At 53.0% G+C, this 21,989-nt stretch overlaps 1 protein-coding gene across 3 annotated transcripts in view; it reads right to left on the reverse strand.

Moving 5' to 3' along the window:
- Nucleotides 1-21,339, reverse strand: part of LOC122387165 (protein bowel-like) — a 33,704-nt gene extending 12,365 nt beyond the window's left edge. The window contains exons 1-2 of one of the 3 annotated variants that reach the window (XM_043377086.1): nucleotides 20,904-21,339; nucleotides 3,436-3,980 (exon numbers count right to left, since the gene is read on the reverse strand). In XM_043377086.1, the coding sequence (XP_043233021.1) occupies nucleotides 3,436-3,962 (527 nt within the window). In that variant the 5' untranslated portion in view covers nucleotides 3,963-3,980; nucleotides 20,904-21,339. Of the gene's footprint in view, nucleotides 1-3,435; nucleotides 3,989-20,903 lie in introns of all 3 variants that reach the window. The other 2 variants (XM_043377085.1, XM_043377084.1) reach the window with 2 other exon arrangements.
- Nucleotides 21,340-21,989: the final 650 nt, after the last annotated feature.

The following is a 21,989-nucleotide window of genomic DNA, read 5'->3' on the forward strand; positions in this document are numbered from 1 at the left end:
GTTTTTATCCGCTGGGACTGAGAGCGTGAGATGATGTTTTTCGTACTCCAGCGTAGATGGGTAGCCATACGGCTTCCACGGTTGACAGTGATGACATCAGCATCTTTTGCAAGCTCGTTAAAGATTTGGGCTGTACGGGGACTCGAACCCCGGGCCTTTGGATTAGCGCTCCAATGCTCTACCTCTGAGCTATACAGACCAAGTACTTTAACGAGCTTTCTGCCAAGTTTTATGCGGATCATTCTTAGGTGTTGTTTTTATCCGCTGGGACTGAGAGCGTGAGATGATGTTTTTCGTACTCCAGCGTAGATGGGTAGCCATACGGCTTCCACGGTTGACAGTGATGACATCAGTCATCTTTTGCAAGCTCGTTAAAGATTTGGGCTGTACGGGGACTCGAACCCCGGGCCTTTGGATTAGCGCTCCAATGCTCTACCTCTGAGCTATACAGACCAAGTACTTTAACGAGCTTTCTGCCAAGTTTTATGCGGATCATTCTTAGGTGTTGTTTTTATCCGCTGGGACTGAGAGCGTGAGATGATGTTTTTCGTACTCCAGCGTAGATGGGTAGCCATACGGCTTCCACGGTTGACAGTGATGACATCAGTCATCTTTTGCAAGCTCGTTAAAGATTTGGTCTGTATAGCTCAGAGGTAGAGCATTGGAGCGCTAATCCAAAGGCCCGGGGTTCGAGTCCCCGTACAGCCCAAATCTTTAACGAGCTTGCAAAAGATGACTGATGTCATCACTGTCAACCGTGGAAGCCGTATGGCTACCCATCTACGCTGGAGTACGAAAAACATCATCTCACGCTCTCAGTCCCAGCGGATAAAAACAACACCTAAGAATGATCCGCATAAAACTTGGCAGAAAGCTCGTTAAAGTACTTGGTCTGTATAGCTCAGAGGTAGAGCATTGGAGCGCTAATCCAAAGGCCCGGGGTTCGAGTCCCCGTACAGCCCAAATCTTTAACGAGCTTGCAAAAGATGACTGATGTCATCACTGTCAACCGTGGAAGCCGTATGGCTACCCATCTACGCTGGAGTACGAAAAACATCATCTCACGCTCTCAGTCCCAGCGGATAAAAACAACACCTAAGAATGTGAGTGATTAGAGCCGCGCTGGAAACCCGTTTACAACTATTCCAATCAACTGCAGGTTGCCTATTCCTTTTGCTGGGTAGGTACCCACCTTTGTAACTAAAGACGACCAGATCTGGGCTCACTGGCCCTCGCAGACTCCGTCCCGACCTTGACCCCACATGGGAGCATGCTCAGCCTGATAACGTTTACCTCCGACCAGCGAGCTCCCAGTATTCCAGGAAATCAGCAGAGTCTGGATTGCCAACCGTTATACGCGGGCCAGGCTTAAACGCTTCAGAATGCAAACGGAAAGGATCTCATAGACTCAGCAGCTCTTACGATCGCGTGACGTTAAAACATTTGTTAATTATTGGGAAACAAAGCCAGTGGTATCATTACCTTTCGTCGATAGTTTGACGAATCAGACACTGCGGTAAGAAATGTAAACGTCCACAACCTCAACAATATCAATTTTAGCCCTTCCTAAATCTCAACTTTTATATGATATCCGGCCAAACTACGGCGCAAGATATCCAGTCTCCAAGCAGCACGACTGGGTTAATCCCGTTTCTCACGCCTCGGCAGCGGTGTCGCGGCGGTGACCAGGTCACGGTAGCGGTGACCGCCTTCTGTCGCCTGCGCCTGCTCGGAGACCGTCCAGTGCCACCGGTCCCGCCGGGGTGCGCCCACCCGTCAGACCCGTCGGCAGTCTGGGGCGCAACGGTCCGCACCTCACAGTTCACGGTTCAACACCCAGGACACCGCCCGCAGTTGGCCGCCCGCACTAAACCCCTGTCTGACGCCCGCGCTAAACCCCTGCCCAACTGCCCGGCCGCCCGGTGGCTGGCTGCCGAGGTAAGATCGCAGTCCCGTTATCATCAGCATGACGCCCGCGCAACGGCTCAAAAACTGGCTGGCTTCGTCCTCGGCTGTCCCGCCGGGTTTGGGAACAGGAAATAGCAGCGACAGATTCGGCTGAGAAAATGAACGGATTAACACTCGAGGTGCTACTAGAAAAGGTTACTGGCCCAACTGGTTTGCATGACACAAAGTGCTGGAGAGAGCGACATACTGCCAACCATAAAAACTATTCAACTGACTTAACTGATCAAGAAGCAAGTCGCAAAAAAAAACTCAGGAAGAGGCTAATGAAAAATGTTAGATTCAGCGAAGCCGTCCTCAGATCTCATGACGCTAAAATAGTCGCCACATCCGTGGGCACCAGTTCACCTTCCGGGGTCGTGGGAATATGTCATTCATCTGCAAGCGCTCTAACCGAAATCCAGTTGTAGACCTGACATTCCCCATGTTCGTGGCCTACACGAACACCTGCACCCTGACAAGTGCTCCGGAAAACGGCCACTTCCTCCGCTGAACCGTTTCTCACGGCCACTGTCGGGTGACAACATTCCGGCAGGGTGACTGGACTGAGCCTGACTCTGAGAGTAGCGCTGACTGCGCCAAAGCTGCACTCTGTGAGTCTTCTGCGGTCGGACAGGGACCAGTGTGGTGTGCTCGTGTCTTGACGGTGACCCTGCATGGCTTCAGTGCCGCGGAGGAATTCCTCTGACCGACCGTACCAGGGAGGAGTTTTCTGACGGACAGTTTGCTGTGCCGGGAAGTCGGTCCTCTGACCAAAAGGATTCTAGCCAGGGAGGGAGTCCTCTGAGGGATGCCGTGACGCGGCCACAGACAGAAGTCACGGTCGGCTGCCCCGACGGCGGCTTCCAGGGGTCTGTGAGTTACCACCGAGAAGCCACACATGGCACTAACGACCCTAATCAACTCATGGGATCATTTCGCCACCGCTGAAATAAATATGATCACGCTCATGCTTGCCATCAGCAACCCATTGTAAGAAATTGATGACTTAACATTGACAAGCTCACGAAAACCAACATTTAACCATTGTTGCTTCGTGACCGGACTATTGTTCGGTCTGAAGCATGACATGGGTACTAAGTCCGGCAGCACGCGCGATGACTAAATAATGTTCCCCACCAGATCCGCCGTACAGCCGCCGTATAAATGGTCATGGTAAGGTCCAAGAAAGAGTGCTATGCATTTTTAATTAAAGATCAACAGGAGTGAAAGATGCTTCTGACCTGAAGACTTTGAAGACTCCACATTAATAATGTCTAATCCGTGCATAAACACAACTTTGGTACATTTATCTATAAAACAAGGCCAATGTTGTGAAAGGTTTGCCCAACTTAGAGATGTATTTCTCGTAGGTTCGAGTCGTCGTCATCAGACATCTCTGAAAGAGCCTGGGTCTAAGGTTTCTTTGATATCTCCCTGAAGCAGAACCTAAAGCATGGGATGTAGGACAAACATCCATCTACGACTTACTTGTGATCCCGGAGATGATCCTGCCGCCGGAACGCCTTTCCACAAATGTCACACGGATAGGGCCGCTCGTCGGTGTGCGTCCGCTCGTGGATCAGCAGGTTATAGCTCTTGCTGAACTGTCGGTTGCAGAACTTGCAGATGAACTGTTTGCGCGGCCGGCTGGCGCGGCCGGGGATGCGCACATAGCGGCGGTCGAACACGCCCGGCAGGATGTGCTGTGTCAGCGAGCCGAGCGGCAGCGGGCCGAGCACGGGCGCGCCGGCTCCGAACGGGCCCAGCAGGCCGGGAGCGCCGAACGCCCCCACCAGGCCCGGGTACTCAGCGTACTTGTTGCCCGGCGCGGCGCTCGGGTGCGGCGCCGGTTTGGGCGCCCCGGCGCGGCCAGCCACCACGGGTCGGAACGCCGACGGCTCTCCCTCGGCGCCGAGACCGGCCGGGCCCGGCGCCGACGACGGGAACGGCGGGTACAGGCCCGGCGGGTACGGCCGTGACGACGGCCCCGCGCCGTACTCCTCGGCCAGGGACATGGCGGCGGCGGCGGCGGCGGCGGCACCTGAGGGGGACAGAGAGAACAGGTCAGCTGCAAGACACACGGCAGGTGGCTGAGAACATACACAAAGGAGACAGATGGATAGAGTCGAGACAAAGTTGGGCGCACATGTATCTAAGACAGGCTATATCCAAGAACATTATCTCGAAAGACCGAGGAGAGGAAACCGAAAAAAATTGTTTTCGGCAAAGTTGTTCCCTTACAATGGCTAGCGCACGAAACTCCTCTCGCATTCAGCGCGCTATGTTCAAGCAGCATGCGTCATCAACGACGGCGCACGCACTTCAACTGAGTCACCAAGCGCAGGGGAGTCTACGACGACAGTCCGGGACAGCCAGGTCAACAACCCTCTCGCCCACGCCCTCGCCCTAGCCAGCCGCCCTCGCCCTTGCCTTTCGCCACACGCCACTCGGCGCTCGGCGTACCGGCACTGTGGACTGATCCCGATCCGGGGTAGCGGATACCCGGAGATCTTGCAGCGGGCGTAGGCGGGATGAGACGTCACGCACGGTCCAGTCCATCCACAGAACCCCGCCGAGGCGAGCGCGGAGCACATCCTTCCCGGACACAGTGTAGCCCTGAGGAACGCGGCCCTGCTCAAGTTGGCCCGGGCGGCCGATTTCTGAAGCGGCAAAAGGCGCTCTCGGTGCCCTTTCTGCGGGCGTTCAATGCCACCTAACGGTGGGGGATTACAGCCCGGTGCGCTCCGCGGTTCCCCGAAAAGGTTCGACTCCCAGCTCCTCTAGCGGTGTCGGCTCATGACGAACTGCTTAAAGTATTACTTCAGAAGCGAACAACGGGGTCTTGTGAATGTCGCCAAGGATGCATTTGCGCCCCGCCTCGAGCAGTCAACGGTAGCCGTTTTATTTCAATTCGTCCGACAGACTCAATTGGATTATGAGCTGCGAGCGCTAGCGGTCCATTCCGCCACTTGAACGGGGTACGTCACTTTGAATAAGGTGCGGGCAAACCCGATGACGAGGCCGACTGCAGAAATGTCAGAGCAGATGCCAAGCTGAGCGCCTGGGTCGGTAGCACCGGTTACTTTCTCGGGAACTTGCATGCGGTATTACAAAGCTTACCGCTGTTGGCACAGGAGTTTATCAGTCATCTGGATTACTGACTCATGGCGTCTGCGGTGACTCCTGCCATGGAGATTACATTAAGATGAGCACTGGCGCCGCAGTCGTGTGGTATTCAAATGGCTGAACTGATTTAACGCGCTGCTGGGTTAATTTCCTCGTTTCGCATTATGACTCATCAATTCAAAGGAACATTATAATAAACGTGTTCAACGTCGCTTCCATTCAGGAGAAGCCCTGGCACTGTGTCGCTGAACTGTTGCAGTCAGTAGGCGGAGTCAGGGTCGTAGAACAGGGGGAGGGGAGAGCAGCAACAGAGGGCGGGCAGGGGCGGTTCCAGGAGGGCGGGAAGGGCGGTCTCCGGGGTGGAGCGGCAGAACTCCGGAAATTGTTACGGACGGACGCAGACTGTTGCTGGGGGTGTACGAGTAAGCGTTTGACGGTGAATGTGCAGGGAAGTTGGATGAGAAAGAGAGAGAGAGAGAGAGAGAGAGAGAGAGAGAGAGGGGGGGAAAGGGAGAGAACGAGAGAAAGAGAGAGAGAGAGAGAGAGAGAGAGAGAGAGAGAGAGAGAGAGAGAGAGAGGAAATGAAGATAAGAGTAAGAGAGAAAAGGAAGAACATAGCTTGGAGAACAGAAAAGGTAGATAGGAGAACAGTTATAGATAGGAGCGCAGAGCGGATCAAGTGAGTCATTGCCACCACCCGAGTCCCCAGCGCCGTGAGATTCCGTCCGTCTGCGGCGGCTCTGCAGTATGTCCCTTGTCGGCTCGAGTGGCCCGGTCACTCTGAGTGGGCCCGTTCTAAGTGTCCTCTGAGGACATCCGTCGGCAGTCGCCACCACCGCCGGCCCTCGGTTCTGCAGGGCGGACACGGCACATACCGACGACGGACAGAGGTGCTGCGGTCATCCATCAGCCACCCAGGCCCCGCCCCGCCCCCGTCCGATTCTGCAGCAGCAATGGATCATGGCGCACCACCCAGACCCCCTGTGCCGTCAGCGGCCGCCCAAATACCGGACTGGACCGCCGACCGTGCGCCATTGCAAATGGTTTGCAGTTGCACTGGACTCTGAGTCTCTGTCCCACATGGTGGAGCGCGCTACGCCGGGGCTGCGCAATGCACATGTTCCATCCCGTGCGGGGACAATGAGGGAGCGTGCAGAATGTTGAACGGTTGCGTGTTCGGGTGGTGTATACGGTGCCCTGTTCACTTCCATCATCCTCTGTGATGTGCTGTGTCATGTTAACTAAAACAATATCAGTACCGTGTGACGCAGCGTGTCGCATTCCACCGAAACATAAAACTTTGTGTGTTGTGGCGTGCTAACCGCCCCACTCTGCACAGTTTGCGCGTTATTCTGCGGTATTACGCACGATCGGTTGAAACAGAAATACCGCACAGTCAGCGATATCCAAACGCACAAAGGCCTATACATACATATATGTAGCTCAGTCATCGCTTTATGAAGCCGTGCCCGGCAGCGGCTGGGATCCGCCGGGTGCTGAGCTGCTCTCTGCGGGGACCCAGGCCGCTGAGCGTCAGACACGTCACCGGCAACAGTAAGAGGATTCTGGGCCGGCCGTCTGGTCACTCAGTCTCTGAGTCCGCACCTGTCTACAGCGGTTAATGCCGCCAACAGAGAGCACTCGGCAACTGTGAACCGGCTGCCCTCGCCTTTCCTGTGTCCAGTCATCGTCCGAAATACACGGTATCGGGAGCAGCATAAGCCCGACAACTGATCTAATCCGGAGAGCTTCTGCCGGTTGCTATATATAGGGTGTTCACTAAAAATTGACACAAACTTTGAATGGCTGCATATCAAAAGTGAAGCAAGCTATTACGATGCAACTTAGCATAGAGATAAAAGGGACGTTTTTATCATACCGAGCATAAAATTTCACAGATGTGATGAAAGCAGTGGCGTTGGAGGTCGTTTTAAACAAGGACTACCAAAAGCCAGTTGGCAGGCTTTCCCAAAATAGCACGTCAATGGGAGAGTTTGACACGTACAAATACCTAATGAAAACTTAAAATGTCAAAATTAGTTACATACCGTACAGTCGGACGAAAGTTCTAGAGGGTGTGCGAGTCCGAAAAGCTGAAGTGGTGTAATTGTGGAGATATTGACATGAGGAAGGGTCGGGGCCCCGAAAATGCACGTGGAGGGGCTTTTTGACACATCACGGCGCAATGCTGCTGATCAGTAAGGTATTAACTGTGCCTAAGCGAAGAAGATATATCACACCTGAGACTAGGCTGAGTTACAACCGGCGCAAATGATTTCTCGAAGCGACTGGGAACAACATAAGGCCAGAGAAGTAAATATGCTATGGTCAAAAAAGGGACAAAAAATGCAGAAAAAAGTTTTGAACTATTTAAGGTAGAAAAATCATATTTTTAGTTAAAGGGCGACAATTAACTAGACAATGGAGTGTTCTGTTGTGATGTGATCGATGATACAAGGGCTAACGTCCAATTAAGTGTCAGCATGCAAGCTAACGCTGGATGCCGTGGTGTATGTGTTATTTCAGAGAATATCATCAGTTTGACTTTATTCCTCCAGACTGGTCCTTTACAATATACTTTTTGAGCCAAGTGTATTATTAAGCACTAGAGGTTCATGCAGAACAACATATGTAACCAGAAGGTGATTTTCTGGTCCGACCTCGCGCCAGCACACTAACCAAGGGGCGCCTTGAGGGCCCCGGCCGATGTAAAAATGCCCATTGGAACGAGACCCGATAAGCCAATTTCCACGCCTGAAATTTAACAAATGAGTGTCTAATGTGATTTGTCTAAGGCTGTAACGTATGTTGGTGTCTTTCGATTTCATACAAAATATCAACTGGTTGCTCATTACCACCATCAACTGGCCAACATCACGGTCCACTGGTGCCAGAGCTTGTGACAACACTTCCAAGGAAATATCAAAAAAATGGCCTATGGGGATCAGGCAAATCTGCTGACACTCTACGGCTTGCAGCAGATGCAATGTGCATTACAACAATGCCTCGTTTGTTTAAATCGGTACATTTTTACCGAAGATACAGCCTGCTAAACTTTGTCTCAATTTTTAGTGAACACCCATTATATCCAACCATGTGCTGAAGATGGACAGCTGTTACGACAGGGACACAGCCATGGCTCATCAACAGACGCAGCCCAGCAGGAACAGCTTTGGCGCTTCGGGGCAGACACAGCGCAGCGGAGACAAATGTGGCACATCGGAGCCATTCGCGGCGCGTTGGAGACGACTGCAGCGCTGTCGCTCGGCGGGCGCGTGAGCGGGGGCGCCGCGGACAACCGGTCCGGTCCGATGGCCTCGCAGCAGGCGGCGGAGGCGGCTGCTGCGCGCGAGGGACACGTGCCCTTGAGGTGACATCGTGTCTGATAGTGACGGCTGCTGCGGACGCCGGGGGAGGGAGGGAGGGGAGGGGAGGGGAGGAGAGGCGGCGTGCCGGCCTCTCGGTCAGCTGCACAAGGCGTGACCGCCCTCCCCAGCAGCGCGGGGTCATGACCTCAATAGGCCGCCTGATAACGTAATGGCTCCGCCGGTGACATTCTCATTGCTCGCAATGAAGCATGCAGCCACTGGCACTGTATTTGGAGCAGTGCAGAACAAACGGGGGCGCGGGCCTGCGCCATCACAGAGAACTACAGCCCCGGCGTAGTTGTCAGCTGTCTGCAGCGAGCGCCGGCATTCGAACCAGTTCTTGGACGCAACTGGCTTGCGCACAGCCGCGCGGGCACGTAACTTCGGGAACAAGTGCAATCAGGTGCGGCAGCTGACCGGCCCGTTTCCGGTTTCCTCCTTCAGGAACTGAATGAAAGTGCGTTCCGGGCGCGGTCACGACTCACCCAGCCGGGCGCGGCGGCCGGCCGACCCTTGCAGACTCAGCGGGAGTCTGTTTATCGAAGGCCGTCGTCCAAGATATATTATTACAGCGGCATGAGAGATGGCCCGGTCGGCGGACGGCGCTGCCCCCAAGACGGATGGCTGCGCTACTGATCATTAGCAGCGCGGGTATATATTTGTTTATCTCGTCTCTATCGTCTGCTGAATTCCAGCCGGCAGCGGGCTGTGCAGACGGCCGGCGGGCGCCAGGTTTACTGAACGGGGCCGTGCCGTGCAGGGGGCCGGGCTGGGCAGTGACGGGGCTGGACAGGGCAGTGATGGGCCGGGGTCACACAGGGGCAGGGGTCTGCCGCTGGAAGAGGGACGCCTGGTCCCCATCTGCCGCCGTTACGCGGCCGCGACCGTCTCTGGACAAGATAAACACTGCCACCGAGCGCCGGACAGTCGGTTCATTTGGTCCAGAAGGACGGGCTGAACAGAGCGGAGCCGGGCCGGAGTCTGGTCAAACAGGAATTGGGACCGAGGACACGAACCGGCGGGAGCGAGCTCCTTAGGGTGTGGAAACTGTACCCTCTGTTTTCACCCTATCTGTCTCTGTCCTCTGACTGCGTGCGTCGGTCGATTGAGGGCAGAGTGGCCGCTGTCTTTCCGGCCGACTCAGCGGCCAAGGAGGTCGGAAAGGGTAGCTTGTTTACACACTACTGCTACCCGTCGTAGGCCATTAGAAGCCAGATGTCCCTGTGCTGTTGACAGGGAGAGGGAAGTGAGGAGGATCCCGCCGGCTTGCCGTCACCGAGATACGCGTGGTGAGACGGTGCGGACACGGGGATGCTCGAGTCATCAGGCAAACGTCACACCTCGGCGAAGCCACCAGGCTGTGGCAGAAGGTAGGGTGTCATCGGGTGGCTGTCAGGACACTGCTGTGTCATCAGTCGACTGTCAGGTCACTGCAGTGCCATCACTCGACTGTCAGGTTACTGCAGTGTCAGCAGGACGGTGTCACGTCTGGCGCCACCGTGCCGGCCGGTCGTGGGGCTGCGTTTTTACCGACGCCTGCGACCGCCCGTCGACTGACAATGTGCAATGTGTGCCAGTTCGCGGAACGTCCGGCCGCCAGGTCAGAGTTGATGCACGCGACAGGCGACCGACGCCTGTCACCTACCGCGATCAATGTGACGCACTCGACAACCGGCCGCTTTTGGCAGCCGTTCGCGAAAAAGAGTCGTGACGTGCTGTAAAACTGTGAAATTTAACGTTCAGCCGTATCCGTGAACTAGCATGGAGCTACGTATCACACGTCAGCATCTGTCATGAGCCGCATGGCGTGCCAAATGTCGTACTATTCGGGCCGCGCTCAACGTAAAATGCGCACAATCGCCACATCACCGACCAGTTTTGAGCTTCATATTTATTTCGAAGGCCGCCGTGGTCAAGAATTATTATGAACATGAGTTGCTAGACAGTTAAGTTCCTGAACTATCGTGAAACTTGAAGTTCACATATCAGATAGTTTGCTTACAAGAACCTTTCTCTATCAGATGTTTAGTTTTTCGAGACCTAAGTCGCGCGACACGCGAAGTACTTTATATTTGTTTTACACAAAGCATAGAATACCTTATGCTATGCATTTACAATGTTTACTAGAATTTTCATCCCTCAGCAGTCAGCAGGTAAACAATAGTATGAATACACAGCCAATAACCTTTATATACAAGCCAGTTGCTGTGCTGGATATTCATATTACCTACACACCCTAGCATCCGTTACGGAGCATCTCCATTCGTTATCGGTAATGATTAGTGATGTCAATTACGGAAAATCGGAATAGGGGCATTCCATGTCAACCGGGACAGCCAAATTCGGCCACCTCTGCGATTTTGTTCAAACTTGGTATACTTGTTGGCTATTGGGTGAAACCTCTGAGGGTCAAAGGATTTTGTCATATGCCCTCGGGCTACAGAGATACAAGCCGCTAAACTTCTGCTTTTTTAGCAGAATTGGACGTGTATTGCAATCTTGAAAGATCTATAGCTTCAACATTTTTGAAGCTATTAATTTCAATCAAACAGAAACGTGAACACGAGGAGTTATGCTAGTTAAATTTGGTAATTTTAACATTTTTTGGTGATTTTGAATTTATTTTATTTTGAATTAATTTCTTAAAATCTAATTTGTGAAAAATGGGTACCCTTCGATTTTGCTCAAATTTGGACATTATCTTCCACCACACGTAAGGCATACGTGCTGAGAAAATTAGAGTGGGCCAACGATAACTTCGGATGATATAGCAACAAGTAGTGCAACGTAGCACGGGCGATGGAAGGGGCGGATTTCGCCAACCCCACCTGTTTTTCGCCAATAACTCACGCCATAACTATTATATTAACGTCCAACTTTCAGCATCTGTCCAGAATTGAATTGCAAATCCTCCCGTGCAAGCAATAGGTAAATCGGTCCACAACTTTTCTAGTAATAGCGGTGTTAAGTCAAACATCTTGCCGGAGCGGCGCGGCGGCCGGCGTCGGCCGTTGCCGCCTGAATGGTAGACTGTGCCGGCGCCGGACGGTTCCATCTTTGCACTGCGCTTCTTACCGCTGATCATGATCGATTCGTGTCAAATTTTGTGTGAAGGCTTAAAAATGTACAGGCAAACTAATGGTCATATAAATACGAAAACCAACTGGTAAAAATTGAATTATTAGGGTGCAAACACAATCTGTGACTGAAACGTTTCCCGCGTCGGCCGATCCCCGCGCCTTTGCCGGCGACATCTTACTCTTAGCAGGCCACTAACTGCCAAATTTATGGTTAGATTATCTAAAGATTCTCATAACACTACAAATGTCGTAAAAAGGAAGAAATAGGAAAATCGGCCAGTAACTCATAGAGCTATGGGCGTATAAACGCAAAATAGTCACCATAGCAAATTTCATCACGATTAACCTCATTTGATCTTGAAGATACCTATTGATCTAGGGCCATGAAATTGGCACACGATAAAGTTCCCCACCGCCCCACCTACAATTCAAATTCCGTTTTTTATACCTTTTTTGGCTAAACCGGGCCTTTCTCCCCTAGCGCTGGGAGAGTCAGGCGTATTTCCTTTTTGCAACCAAAGAGAGGCGCTGCCCGGAGAATGCCCAATTGCATCATTAAAAAAACTGGCTTACATCTCCGCGATGACCAGCTATCTCCGTGGCTTAGTAGTTAGTGTGCCGAGTGTACCCACCTCGTAATCTAAAGGTGGCTGGCTCGTGGCCGGTTAGCCTCAAGTGTTTAAACACGCATTCGTTTTTTAAGTAGCATCTGGCCAGCCGGCAAATGTCGTGAGGGCTAATGTTCGTATCTAAGTAGCATTTGGCCAGTCGGCAACTGCCGTGAGGGCTGTACATATTTACGCACGTTAGATTAGGTCAGGTCACGTCAGGTCAGGCTAGGTTTGCCTTGGTTTGGGGCAGAAAGAAGCATCTCCGGGTAGCGCCTCTCCTTGGTTGCTAAAACGAAACTCGCGAGTGCCAGACATTCCGAAGTCCAAAAGGCAGTTACGTAGACGTCGGCCCATTCTGGATTTTTTTATATGATGTAGCTAATGTATGGGAGGATGAAATATGTAAAAATCAGCAAAATCGAAGGGTACCCATTTTTCAGAAAATCAAAATTTATTTTTTGAATTTTAATTTAGTTCATTAATTAGCTAATTATGTCAATATTGTTATCCTCAAATTAAAGCCTGATCTATTCCCTCCATTTCACACTTTGTCTCATGGTGATATGTCTAAAACTTCAATGGTTATGACGCTTTAAAGATGATAATGTGCCTTGCCTAGGTCAATGTTTGATGACGTGTATCTCGGAAACGTGACGTCATATCTTGACAAAAACATGTCTCCTTTCTTTTCACATATAGATGAGTAGTTTCACAAAGTTTCGCAAAAATCGGAGGAGGTGAGGTTCAAAATGGCCATTTTTTGTCTCACTTGACGTGGAATGCCCCAATACCGATACCAAACCAAATACCAACCAAAACCACGGGAAAATACCGAAACCAAACCAACTTGGGGAACTGAGGGAAATACCAACTTTTTACCGATTTCTTAGCCTCTTATACATTAGTGAGGGCTTATGATACCAACAAAATACCAAACACATTACGATTGAAATACCAAATACCAAGTTGGTATCGGTTTGGTATCGGTATACCAAAATGTTGGTATCCGATTGACATCTCTAGTAATGATCACTACACACTGACCCAAATGGAACCGCACCCGGCCCTACGGACGTTTCTCTATCATATCTACTTCGATAAATAAGCGCGGAGGAAGAAACTGCCTATGTATGTAGACATTTCATCAGTCATGACTTTATCCATGAAAACTTAAATAAGATACGTCTTCAGTCCTGTTTCACATCGAGCCACAATAATCGAAACCAAGCTTAAATATCACTAATGAGTACGCTCAAGATCAAATTGGTGCACACATATCCGTAAAATGGTCGATGACTCGATATACATAACACACGGCAGATGAAATGCCCATGATCTGTATAATTTTTTGTAAACACTGCAAACGAGTACCCAGTACTTGTAGTTTATACAAACTCCGTGTACGTCTGTTTATGATGGCATGTTTCAAAGGCGGACTATAAACTGCAGAACGCTCGTTGCACTTAATGCCCGCCGGGCAGCGTCCCTGCGTGACTTGGAACCGTTAGCCGGAGACGGACCATCATCCAGAGGAGAGTTGGCGTGGATCATCAAACTTACACCGCTTCTAGGAATGTCTATGACAACATCAAGACCGGAAACGAGCTGAATGCAGTCACCATCGTGCAGTGAGGGCTCGGCCCATCTGCTTCGCTTCCTAGCGTGACATGCCGCCGCTGCAGGGGGCCCGCAGGCGACCCGGAGGCGACTGAAGAGACCGCGCTGCACAGAAACGACCGCCAACTGTGAAGGGTTGAGAGGCGATTGCCAGTCGCGGGACGATGCTTGGTGGTTGGCGGTTGGTGGTTGGTGGACCGTGGACGGCGGACGGTGGACGGCGTACGGTGGACGGCGGACGGTGGGCGGTTGTTGGTAGACGATGGATGGTGGTCGGTGGACGGCAGACGGTGGACGGTGGACGGTTAACGATAAAGAGCAAGCAGAAACACGTAGTAGAAGGATGGTCGGTGAACGGCGGACGGTGGACAGTGGACGGTGGACCGTAGCCGATGATCGGTGGACGATGGACAGGAAATGGCAGACGGCGGGCAGCATTATATCGTAGAATTGTGGTCGTTCGCCGCTGGACGACTGCCTGTGGGCAGCGGTAGGCCGTCGTATACCGGCGCTCAGTGGTTGGCAGTTAGTGCCCGGCCGGCGTCGGCTCGGCGGGCCGGCCGATAAACAGCCGGGCAGTGTAAACACAGGCCGGCCACAGGCCGCCCTCTCGGACCAGTTGTTTATACTGCAGCGGTCCTGCACCGGAACCCTGCGGGACGCCGCCGCCGCCAAACGGGCACACATGGTCTCCGTCACCGGGCGGCAGCGGCTCCCAGCGCGGCCCGGCTCCCACCGCCGCCGGCTGGCCTGCAGGACCCGCCGCGAGGTCGGCCGTGCCCGCAGGCAGTTGGCCGTCCGAGAGGGCTGAGTCAGCCGGGATAAGAGCGCCCCAAGCGTGGGATCGCGTGCGGGGCCGACAGAAGAGCGCCGCTGAGAGACCGCCTCTCCCACCGAGCAAGGGTCTGATGACTGAAGCTCTGCATGAGAGGAGGGTTGATGGTGGGACGACCGCCGCCGCCCGCAGACTCGGTGTAGCGGACAGAAATACTCACTGACACGGCTGGTTAGGTAGAGTGGAGTTTAGGATGAGATGGAGACCAAGCACGTGACTGGGTGGAAAAGGCCAACAGTGTTTCTCAACTCACCCACAGCCTTTTTTAACTCGAGCTTAGGTATTCTTTCCTCTATGTGAGTCCAGAGTATTTGCTGGGGCAGCTAAAAAGAAGTCAAAAAACACAGCGATGAAGGATAACTGGTAACAACGAGCGCCACGCCAGTCTAAAAGCATAATCCATTAAAGCGGCTTTCCTAAAGCTTTTACCAAATATAGTAACATATTTTCGAGTTCCTTTTTTAACTGAGTCTTCATACGCTATTCTGGACCAAAATAGACGCAGCGGGTAAGCCGGCGTCTCCTTTCGCCTCTAACCTTTTGCCGTCCTCCAGCATACGAGCGCAATGATATTCAACAGATCTCTGCACCCGATATCCCCGGCTTCCAGTCTTCCACAGCGCAACATGTGCTGTTGATGCTAGCCAGCTGGGGTATGGTGTCACCGGGTCGGCGCGTTTGATGCTGATTCGGATCGTCGCTCGCCAAACACGCCAGGCCTGCTGACCTCATCGGAGACGATGAGTCGGTAGCAAAGACGACGTCGTCGGTACCCTTTGAGTCGCCAGTAATGTGCAGCTGAAGATACCGGGTAAACATTCCACCCGAGCGGATGATGACACAAAAATATTTGCTCCATCTTCATTAAGATTAGCCGAAATATGAGATCAGTAAGCCCACAAATGTAATTTCACTGGACAGCGGCCGGCAGCATATCAAAAACATCACAGACAACTTATGGAGAAGGCGGCACAAGGGTAGCCAGGTGTGTACAATGTAGCTCGGCCTTCGCTGCATTTGTCAGGAAATGTGGGTATCCGTATCCATCTGCAAACACGGCCCTGCATGGAACTGCCCTGGCCCTACCGGGAAAGGAAATATCCTCCAGCCGTAGCGCTGCTCAAACCATCGTACCAAACCTTGTTCAACACAGGTTGTACTTTTTGACAAATAATAGTTATACGTTTCTCTGGTATTGATTTCAAAGTAACTAAAACATAGAAACGTTAGTTATAGTTAGTAAAGAAACGTCAGCTGTGATTGAGATGCGGCTGCGATAGTCAGCTCCACTGACCGGGTAGGCACGATCCCTACTTGGGTACCCCCAGGGATAAGTTGCTAATCGCCCGTCAGACCAGTGAGCGATGCCCATAGCAGAGCGCGTTTTTCCTCATAAAGCGCACAGATCGCCCGAGATAATGGTAGCTTTCGCCGAGTGATTTGTTACACCAGCCCCAAATACCGGACAAAGGGCGGTCATGCTACTGCCGCTGAGGCTTTGATCCCTATAATTAGATCGAACGTGATACTGTCATTGGTGGGACCATCCCGCAAGAGTAAATTCGCCAGTATTCAATATCATGAAGGCATGGGAAGCAATGCCTAAATTTATGTATATGTCTTCTATCTAGCATCTGTCGTGGTACTTTAGGGCTTTAGTCATTAATACTAATAACAAGTTAATGAAGGAACTCCAAAGGGTTATTCAGTAAATTGAGGGGATGATGTATGAACGTCTATAACCTGAAAGTACAAACACACTGAGACAGCTAATTGAATGCAAACATGTGCTCATCCATTGCCGACCTTCATAGTTAAAATTCCCTCAATTATACCACCCCTGCTCCGGCCGATAATATGCTTAGACGCGGCATTGCACATTGCGTACGGTACGATTTTTGGCTTCTCTATCTTCCGTTTTTGCTTTTCTTTCATACCTTCGTTCCGCCGATGCTACAGCCTTGCCACTCCGCGCATGCTAAGAGATCACAGACGTGTGTAGTGTAGGTATGTACCAATAGATGAGGCCAGCGAAAGATATTTATTTTAATTTGTTAGAGCCTCATTTTTACAAATTGTTTCATGTTAAAATTATAACAAGATAGAAAACCATGAACAGACCATTCTAACAAGTACAAATTGGTCTGATTCACATCTTCTCCGATCCGCTCGGAGATTTCTTCCACCGGACGGGCTCCACCTGAATTACACGGGCATTCATCACCGGGACCAGTGACACAGCGCCGGTCCGGACTGCCGCCGACAGCGCCGTCCGCATTGTCACCGGTGCGCCGCCGTTTGCCGCGCGGACGGTTCACCGGGACCCCGCGGCGTCACCGCGTGGACGGCCTCGCCGGCAGTGTCCCGCCGGCGCCCCGTTCAAAGGCCACAGCACAAAACCCACAGTCACTGTCTCTCCCGCCGTTGCCACCGTCCGCTGGTCGGTCCGACAAAGGGCGGCAGGCTCACGGCCATCGCCACTGTCCGCCACCGCGGTGTGTTATATCCGGCGGGTCTCCCGACACCGGCCGCCGCCTCCAGCGTGGGCGCCGTCCTAGAGACTGCAGCAGCCGGATGGGCGCACAAGACACTAGCACCGGCCGGCCGCGGCGACTGTGGCGGCGGACGGGGAGAATCTATATACCCTGGGGAGAATAGAAGGCGGCGTGGCGGCGGCAAGCGGAGCGGAGTAGCGAGAAGACGCTGCGAGAAGACGGGCGAAACAGTAAGAAGACGGAGAGAAGGCGACATGCGGACGGAGCGAACCAGTGAGAAGGCTAGGCGATGAGAAGGCGTTCGTCGTGGCGGAGAGAATAAGTGGTAGGAGGTGGCGGCGGGCAGGGCGGGCAGGTGAGAAGGCGATGCTCGCGGCAGCCGCGGATAGAAGACGGCAAGCAAGCGGAACAGTTCGCGGTGGAGCGGATAGAAGGCAGTGAGAAGGCGGTGAGAAGACAGCAGCGCTGGCCGTGGCTGCCGGATGGAACGCTGGAGTGGCCGCCGGTGACCGGGCCGAGCAAAAAGCGCCGCCGCCGAGATTAGATCCGGACACCCGGGCCGGCCATAATGGTTTGATTACGGCCAGCGCCGGCTCCCTGTCTAATTGGCTGGCCTGCCGGCGCTGCTGGCGCCAGATCGTGACCACGGCTACCCGGCGCTGCCCGGAGCTACTCTCAGCACGCCGGGACTGTTCTTAACCCATTAATTTCTGCATTACGTCCATCTGGCTCTACCACTTAAGATCTATTCCGAACTTAATTTTGCTACATTGCTCGCAGCATGCAACCACCTGCTGCTACTCCAGGTCTCTTCACTGCAAATCTAAGTCCTCATGGTGCTTCAGCAAGTCCGTCAGCTGCCGCATCTGACTTTCTCGACACAACCGATGCGGTGCTCCTCGGTCCCTCCTCACATTCCGGTCACGGGTGAGCGATCTCCAAGTAGCCAGCTCATGTCGCTCGCAGAAAACGCCGCCCCGCTCGCTGTACGCGCTGTGTGTGGCGCCGGCCAGTCGAAAGCGGGTCACATATGTTGCAGAGTGACGTCATCAGTTTGCAGTTGTGCATTGCACAGCGGCTGTCATGTGGACCACAATGGCCTGCGAATGACATCCGGCAGAGCCCTGGCAGTGGTCTCTGGTGGCACCACACTCGAAATGGCACATGGAGCCGGACGTTTGCGGTCGGCAAGTGCATTTTTGTTCTGGTGCTAATTGAAGTTTATTGGTGCGACTCTTTTTCGGCACATTCAAATGCAGCGTGGTCTGTGTACTTTTCCGACACTGGAAACTCTTTTATGAGGATGTTTACATCTCTACTCAGCAGCATTATATAACTTCACGATGGAAAACGGTCCCACTTTGCAGCTAACTAGTTCAAGTAACGAGTAATGCAGCGATGAAGATGAAGAAATGTTAGTTAGTCCATGCAAAGCGTCTGACGTTTGATCTGTGTGAAAGGCGTGAGGTTTCTCTTCTTGGTAGCACCGTATTCGTTATCCTTTATGCGCGGCAGAATAAAAAGGTAGTGGCGGTTTGGTGCGAAAAGGCACTTGACTTTAACTGGCACTTGAACAGGAGCTTAAAGGTCTCAGAGAAAAAGTTTATGGTGGGGTATCCGGCACGTGAAATCCATGAGCTAGTGGGGTTCATGTGCGATGTGCGCATCGGGCAAATAATGTCCTGGATTATGCGTCTCAAGAGCCGTTGTACATTTTTCTCACCAATGCGTATATCACAAAACCATCTAACGGTGTTCAACGGTCAGATTCCTCGCGGCTTTATTGTGCATTTAGTGCAGGAGAGGAAGATTTTTAATTAGACTCTTACACAGGTTACGTAAATATTTCACTCTCCGGCTCGTTTCATGGTTACTCGTGTAAACTGTGCGGTTACGATAATTTTTTCGAGGGCTGCAGAATATTAGCCATATTATCGCAGAGGCTGGGCAGAATTTTCAGCATCGTGAGTGAATGTACCGATGTAATAGATGGGAGGCACTGCATGGTGGCTGCATTGTGGCTACCATATCGTAGTGCACATCGTTGTGAATCCAGCTCTGAGGGTGTTTTGGAATGCAATCCCACTTAGCCAGGTCTGACTGTTTTATGTAAACCGCAGTTCACACATGACCGTCAGTCTGTCGGTGTCGGGCCCGTCACCGTCGACCTGACGGTCTGCAGCCCGTCAAACGAAAGTTGAGATTTGGTAGCTCCCATTGGCTGCCATATCTTGTGACAGAAATGGCGCACCATTTTCGAGATGGACGCAGATGGGGGAAGGGGATGGGGGAGGGTAGAGGCCTAGAAGTTAAAAATATTCTTTGAATAAACAGAAATAAAATACCACACTTTTACATTTTTATGTAAGAAAATGCTGCAATTTTATTTTAATGAAAGACACATCGGTTCGCTGACTTAAATCAGGGAGCGAATCTCAAGATATTGTGCCGTAATAAACACTTTCATCTCAACAAATGGATAGAAAATGATATAAATTATCTTAAAAATGCATTTAAGCTTCATGCCAGATAACGTTCCTTTTCCTCTTCCTCCAACACGCAGACATTCAAACCGACGGGCCCGTCACCGTCAAAAGTTGAACATTGCTGAACTTTCCAAAGCGACGGCCGTCAGGTCCGGCGCCGGCGCAGTCAGCTGTTGCCGGCCGTCAAACGCTGCCGGTTCACACATGCCCGTCGACCTGACGGCCGTCGCTCCGTCGGTTTCGGCCGTTTTGACGGTGTCGGGCCCGTCACCGGCAGACCTTACGGGCAAGTGTGAACTGCGTTTAAAAGAAACTGAAGACATAATGCAAATATTATTCACTAGGCCTGCAGAGTGCGACAGCAAGGTTGCCTGTCGTTGTGCATTAACTGCCAATTGAGAAACGATCTGATGAAGTGGAAAAGTGCACTCGTGTATAAAATGCTGGGAACTTCACGCTCCATCGCCAATGCCTTCCGCTGGTCAGTGTTCAATGGAGGAGAAAACAGCAAATGATGAAACTTCTGTCAGAGACAAGTTAACACTAATCCAACAAATTACGAAACATTCGTACCCAGAAGCGACGGGAGGTTCTTTGTGTGAGCCACAGAAAGATAACGATCAGTTAATGTGGACCGTAAATCGCGGCCGGCGTCTACGAGTGGCGACCGAGTACCGACAAAGACGGCAACTGGCCGGATTCAGCTCCTTCCCAAAACTGGGATCGACCACCAGCGATCAAATGATAACAATTTCGGCCGGCGCGTGGGCCTGCGCGCGGCCGAGGAAGGGCGGTTCCGGGGGCGGTGGCGCAGGCCAATACCGCTGCTCTAGAGGCTCCCAGAGAGGCTGGCAGGCTCCCCAGACACGCGACTGTATCAACAAAGACGGGCACGGCGGCATCTCCGCCTTCCCGGAACGACTCGGCAGCCGTCTCCTGGTAGCGGCAGCGGCGGCGGTGGTGGCCGGGCAGGCGGCGGCGGAGGCAGCGGGGGGCCGGACAGTGCGGCCAATTCCGATAATCCGCCGCCGCCGCCGCCGGACCAAGCCACCAGCACGCACCGCGCGGCGAAGGCCGGTCGGTGAGCCGCGCCGCGCCGGGCCGGTCCACTGGCAAAAATCGCCAGAACCCGTTCCGGCGGGTCCGGCCGGCCGGCTCGGCCCGGTGCTGCGCCGCGCCGCTCGGCCGCCGCGCTGTGGACGCTCGTTGGCATGCGGCGGCGGCGGCCGGTGTCCGCGACAGCGGGCGCCCGCCGACAGCCCCCATCAGTCAGCGAGCTGAGCTGCATGCTGACCAGGCGCGCGCGGCGCCGCGCCGCCGACCCACCGGCATTCACTGACCTGATGCTCCTGGGACTGCCGTGGTGATCCTCTCCTGGCTCCTCCGGTCTCCTGTCTCTCTCAGCTGTTCAGCTCCGATCACTGACGATTCGCGCTGTGCTCCGCGGTCCACTGTAGCGGCCCTACATCTCGCACGCACCCGGTTCGCAGATCGACCTCGCTCGCTCTGTGCTCCACACTGCACTGGCGCGGTCGCGGCGCAGCGGCGGCGGCGGCGGGACGGACGGCGCGCGGCGCAGCGGTAGCTGCCCCGGTTATCCCTCGCGTCGACTGCCGGACGCTACCTGGCCTGGCCAGCCGACAGGTAGCCCGGCAAACGAGCCGCCTATTGGTCCACAAATCACTAGCGGGCAGGCCGCTGGACAGACTCGGCGAGCGCGGCGGACAGTCTCGAAGTCGCTCCTCCCAGCGACGGGCGCCGGAGGCCACTGCGCCTCGCCGAGGCCAGCGTCGCCCTCCGTCACCTAGCGGCCGCCTGTGGAACTAGACTAGAGCGACCGTCACCAATGCAGTCTGCTCTACCGCGACCGTCGCCGTGCGGAGACTCCCCCCCCCCCCCCCCCCACTGAGTGAACTGCTGGCGACTCGCACTTTGTGTCATCATCCTTCACGCAAATAGCCAATCAAAAACCTCCCGCACATAACTTTATTTGCTCACAGACGCAGTTAAAATTGCCAGTTTGACATGTCTAGATATTCGGCATCCAACTTCAAGGAATAGAGGAAACTGGACACTCACGAATGATAAATTTCAGGCAAAACGTGTCAATGGGTAAACATGTCCATGATTTCCAATTTTTCGGCGACGCTTAACAGTTTATTTTCACCATCGCATCACGCGATTTTGTGATCCAGTTCACCGGTTGCAAGGTGATAGGTATGATGTCAGTTATTGTATAGAAGAGTGAAATGGATCGACCGATATTTTTTAAGACAAACCTGGCTAGTGGCTTAGCTGCTTACATCTAAATCGATATATTTTAATTCATGACACATACGAGTATATGCGCTTTTTCAACGCCGACCGGGTACGGACTAGGATGACGGGCTGAGACGAGAAACCGGCTGGGTGGGGCGAATGACA

The sequence above is a fragment of the Amphibalanus amphitrite genome, unplaced genomic scaffold, assembly GCF_019059575.1.
Source record: "Amphibalanus amphitrite isolate SeventyFive unplaced genomic scaffold, NRLGWU_Aamphi_draft 000275F_arrow, whole genome shotgun sequence".
Classification (NCBI taxonomy): domain Eukaryota; kingdom Metazoa; phylum Arthropoda; class Thecostraca; order Balanomorpha; family Balanidae; genus Amphibalanus; species Amphibalanus amphitrite.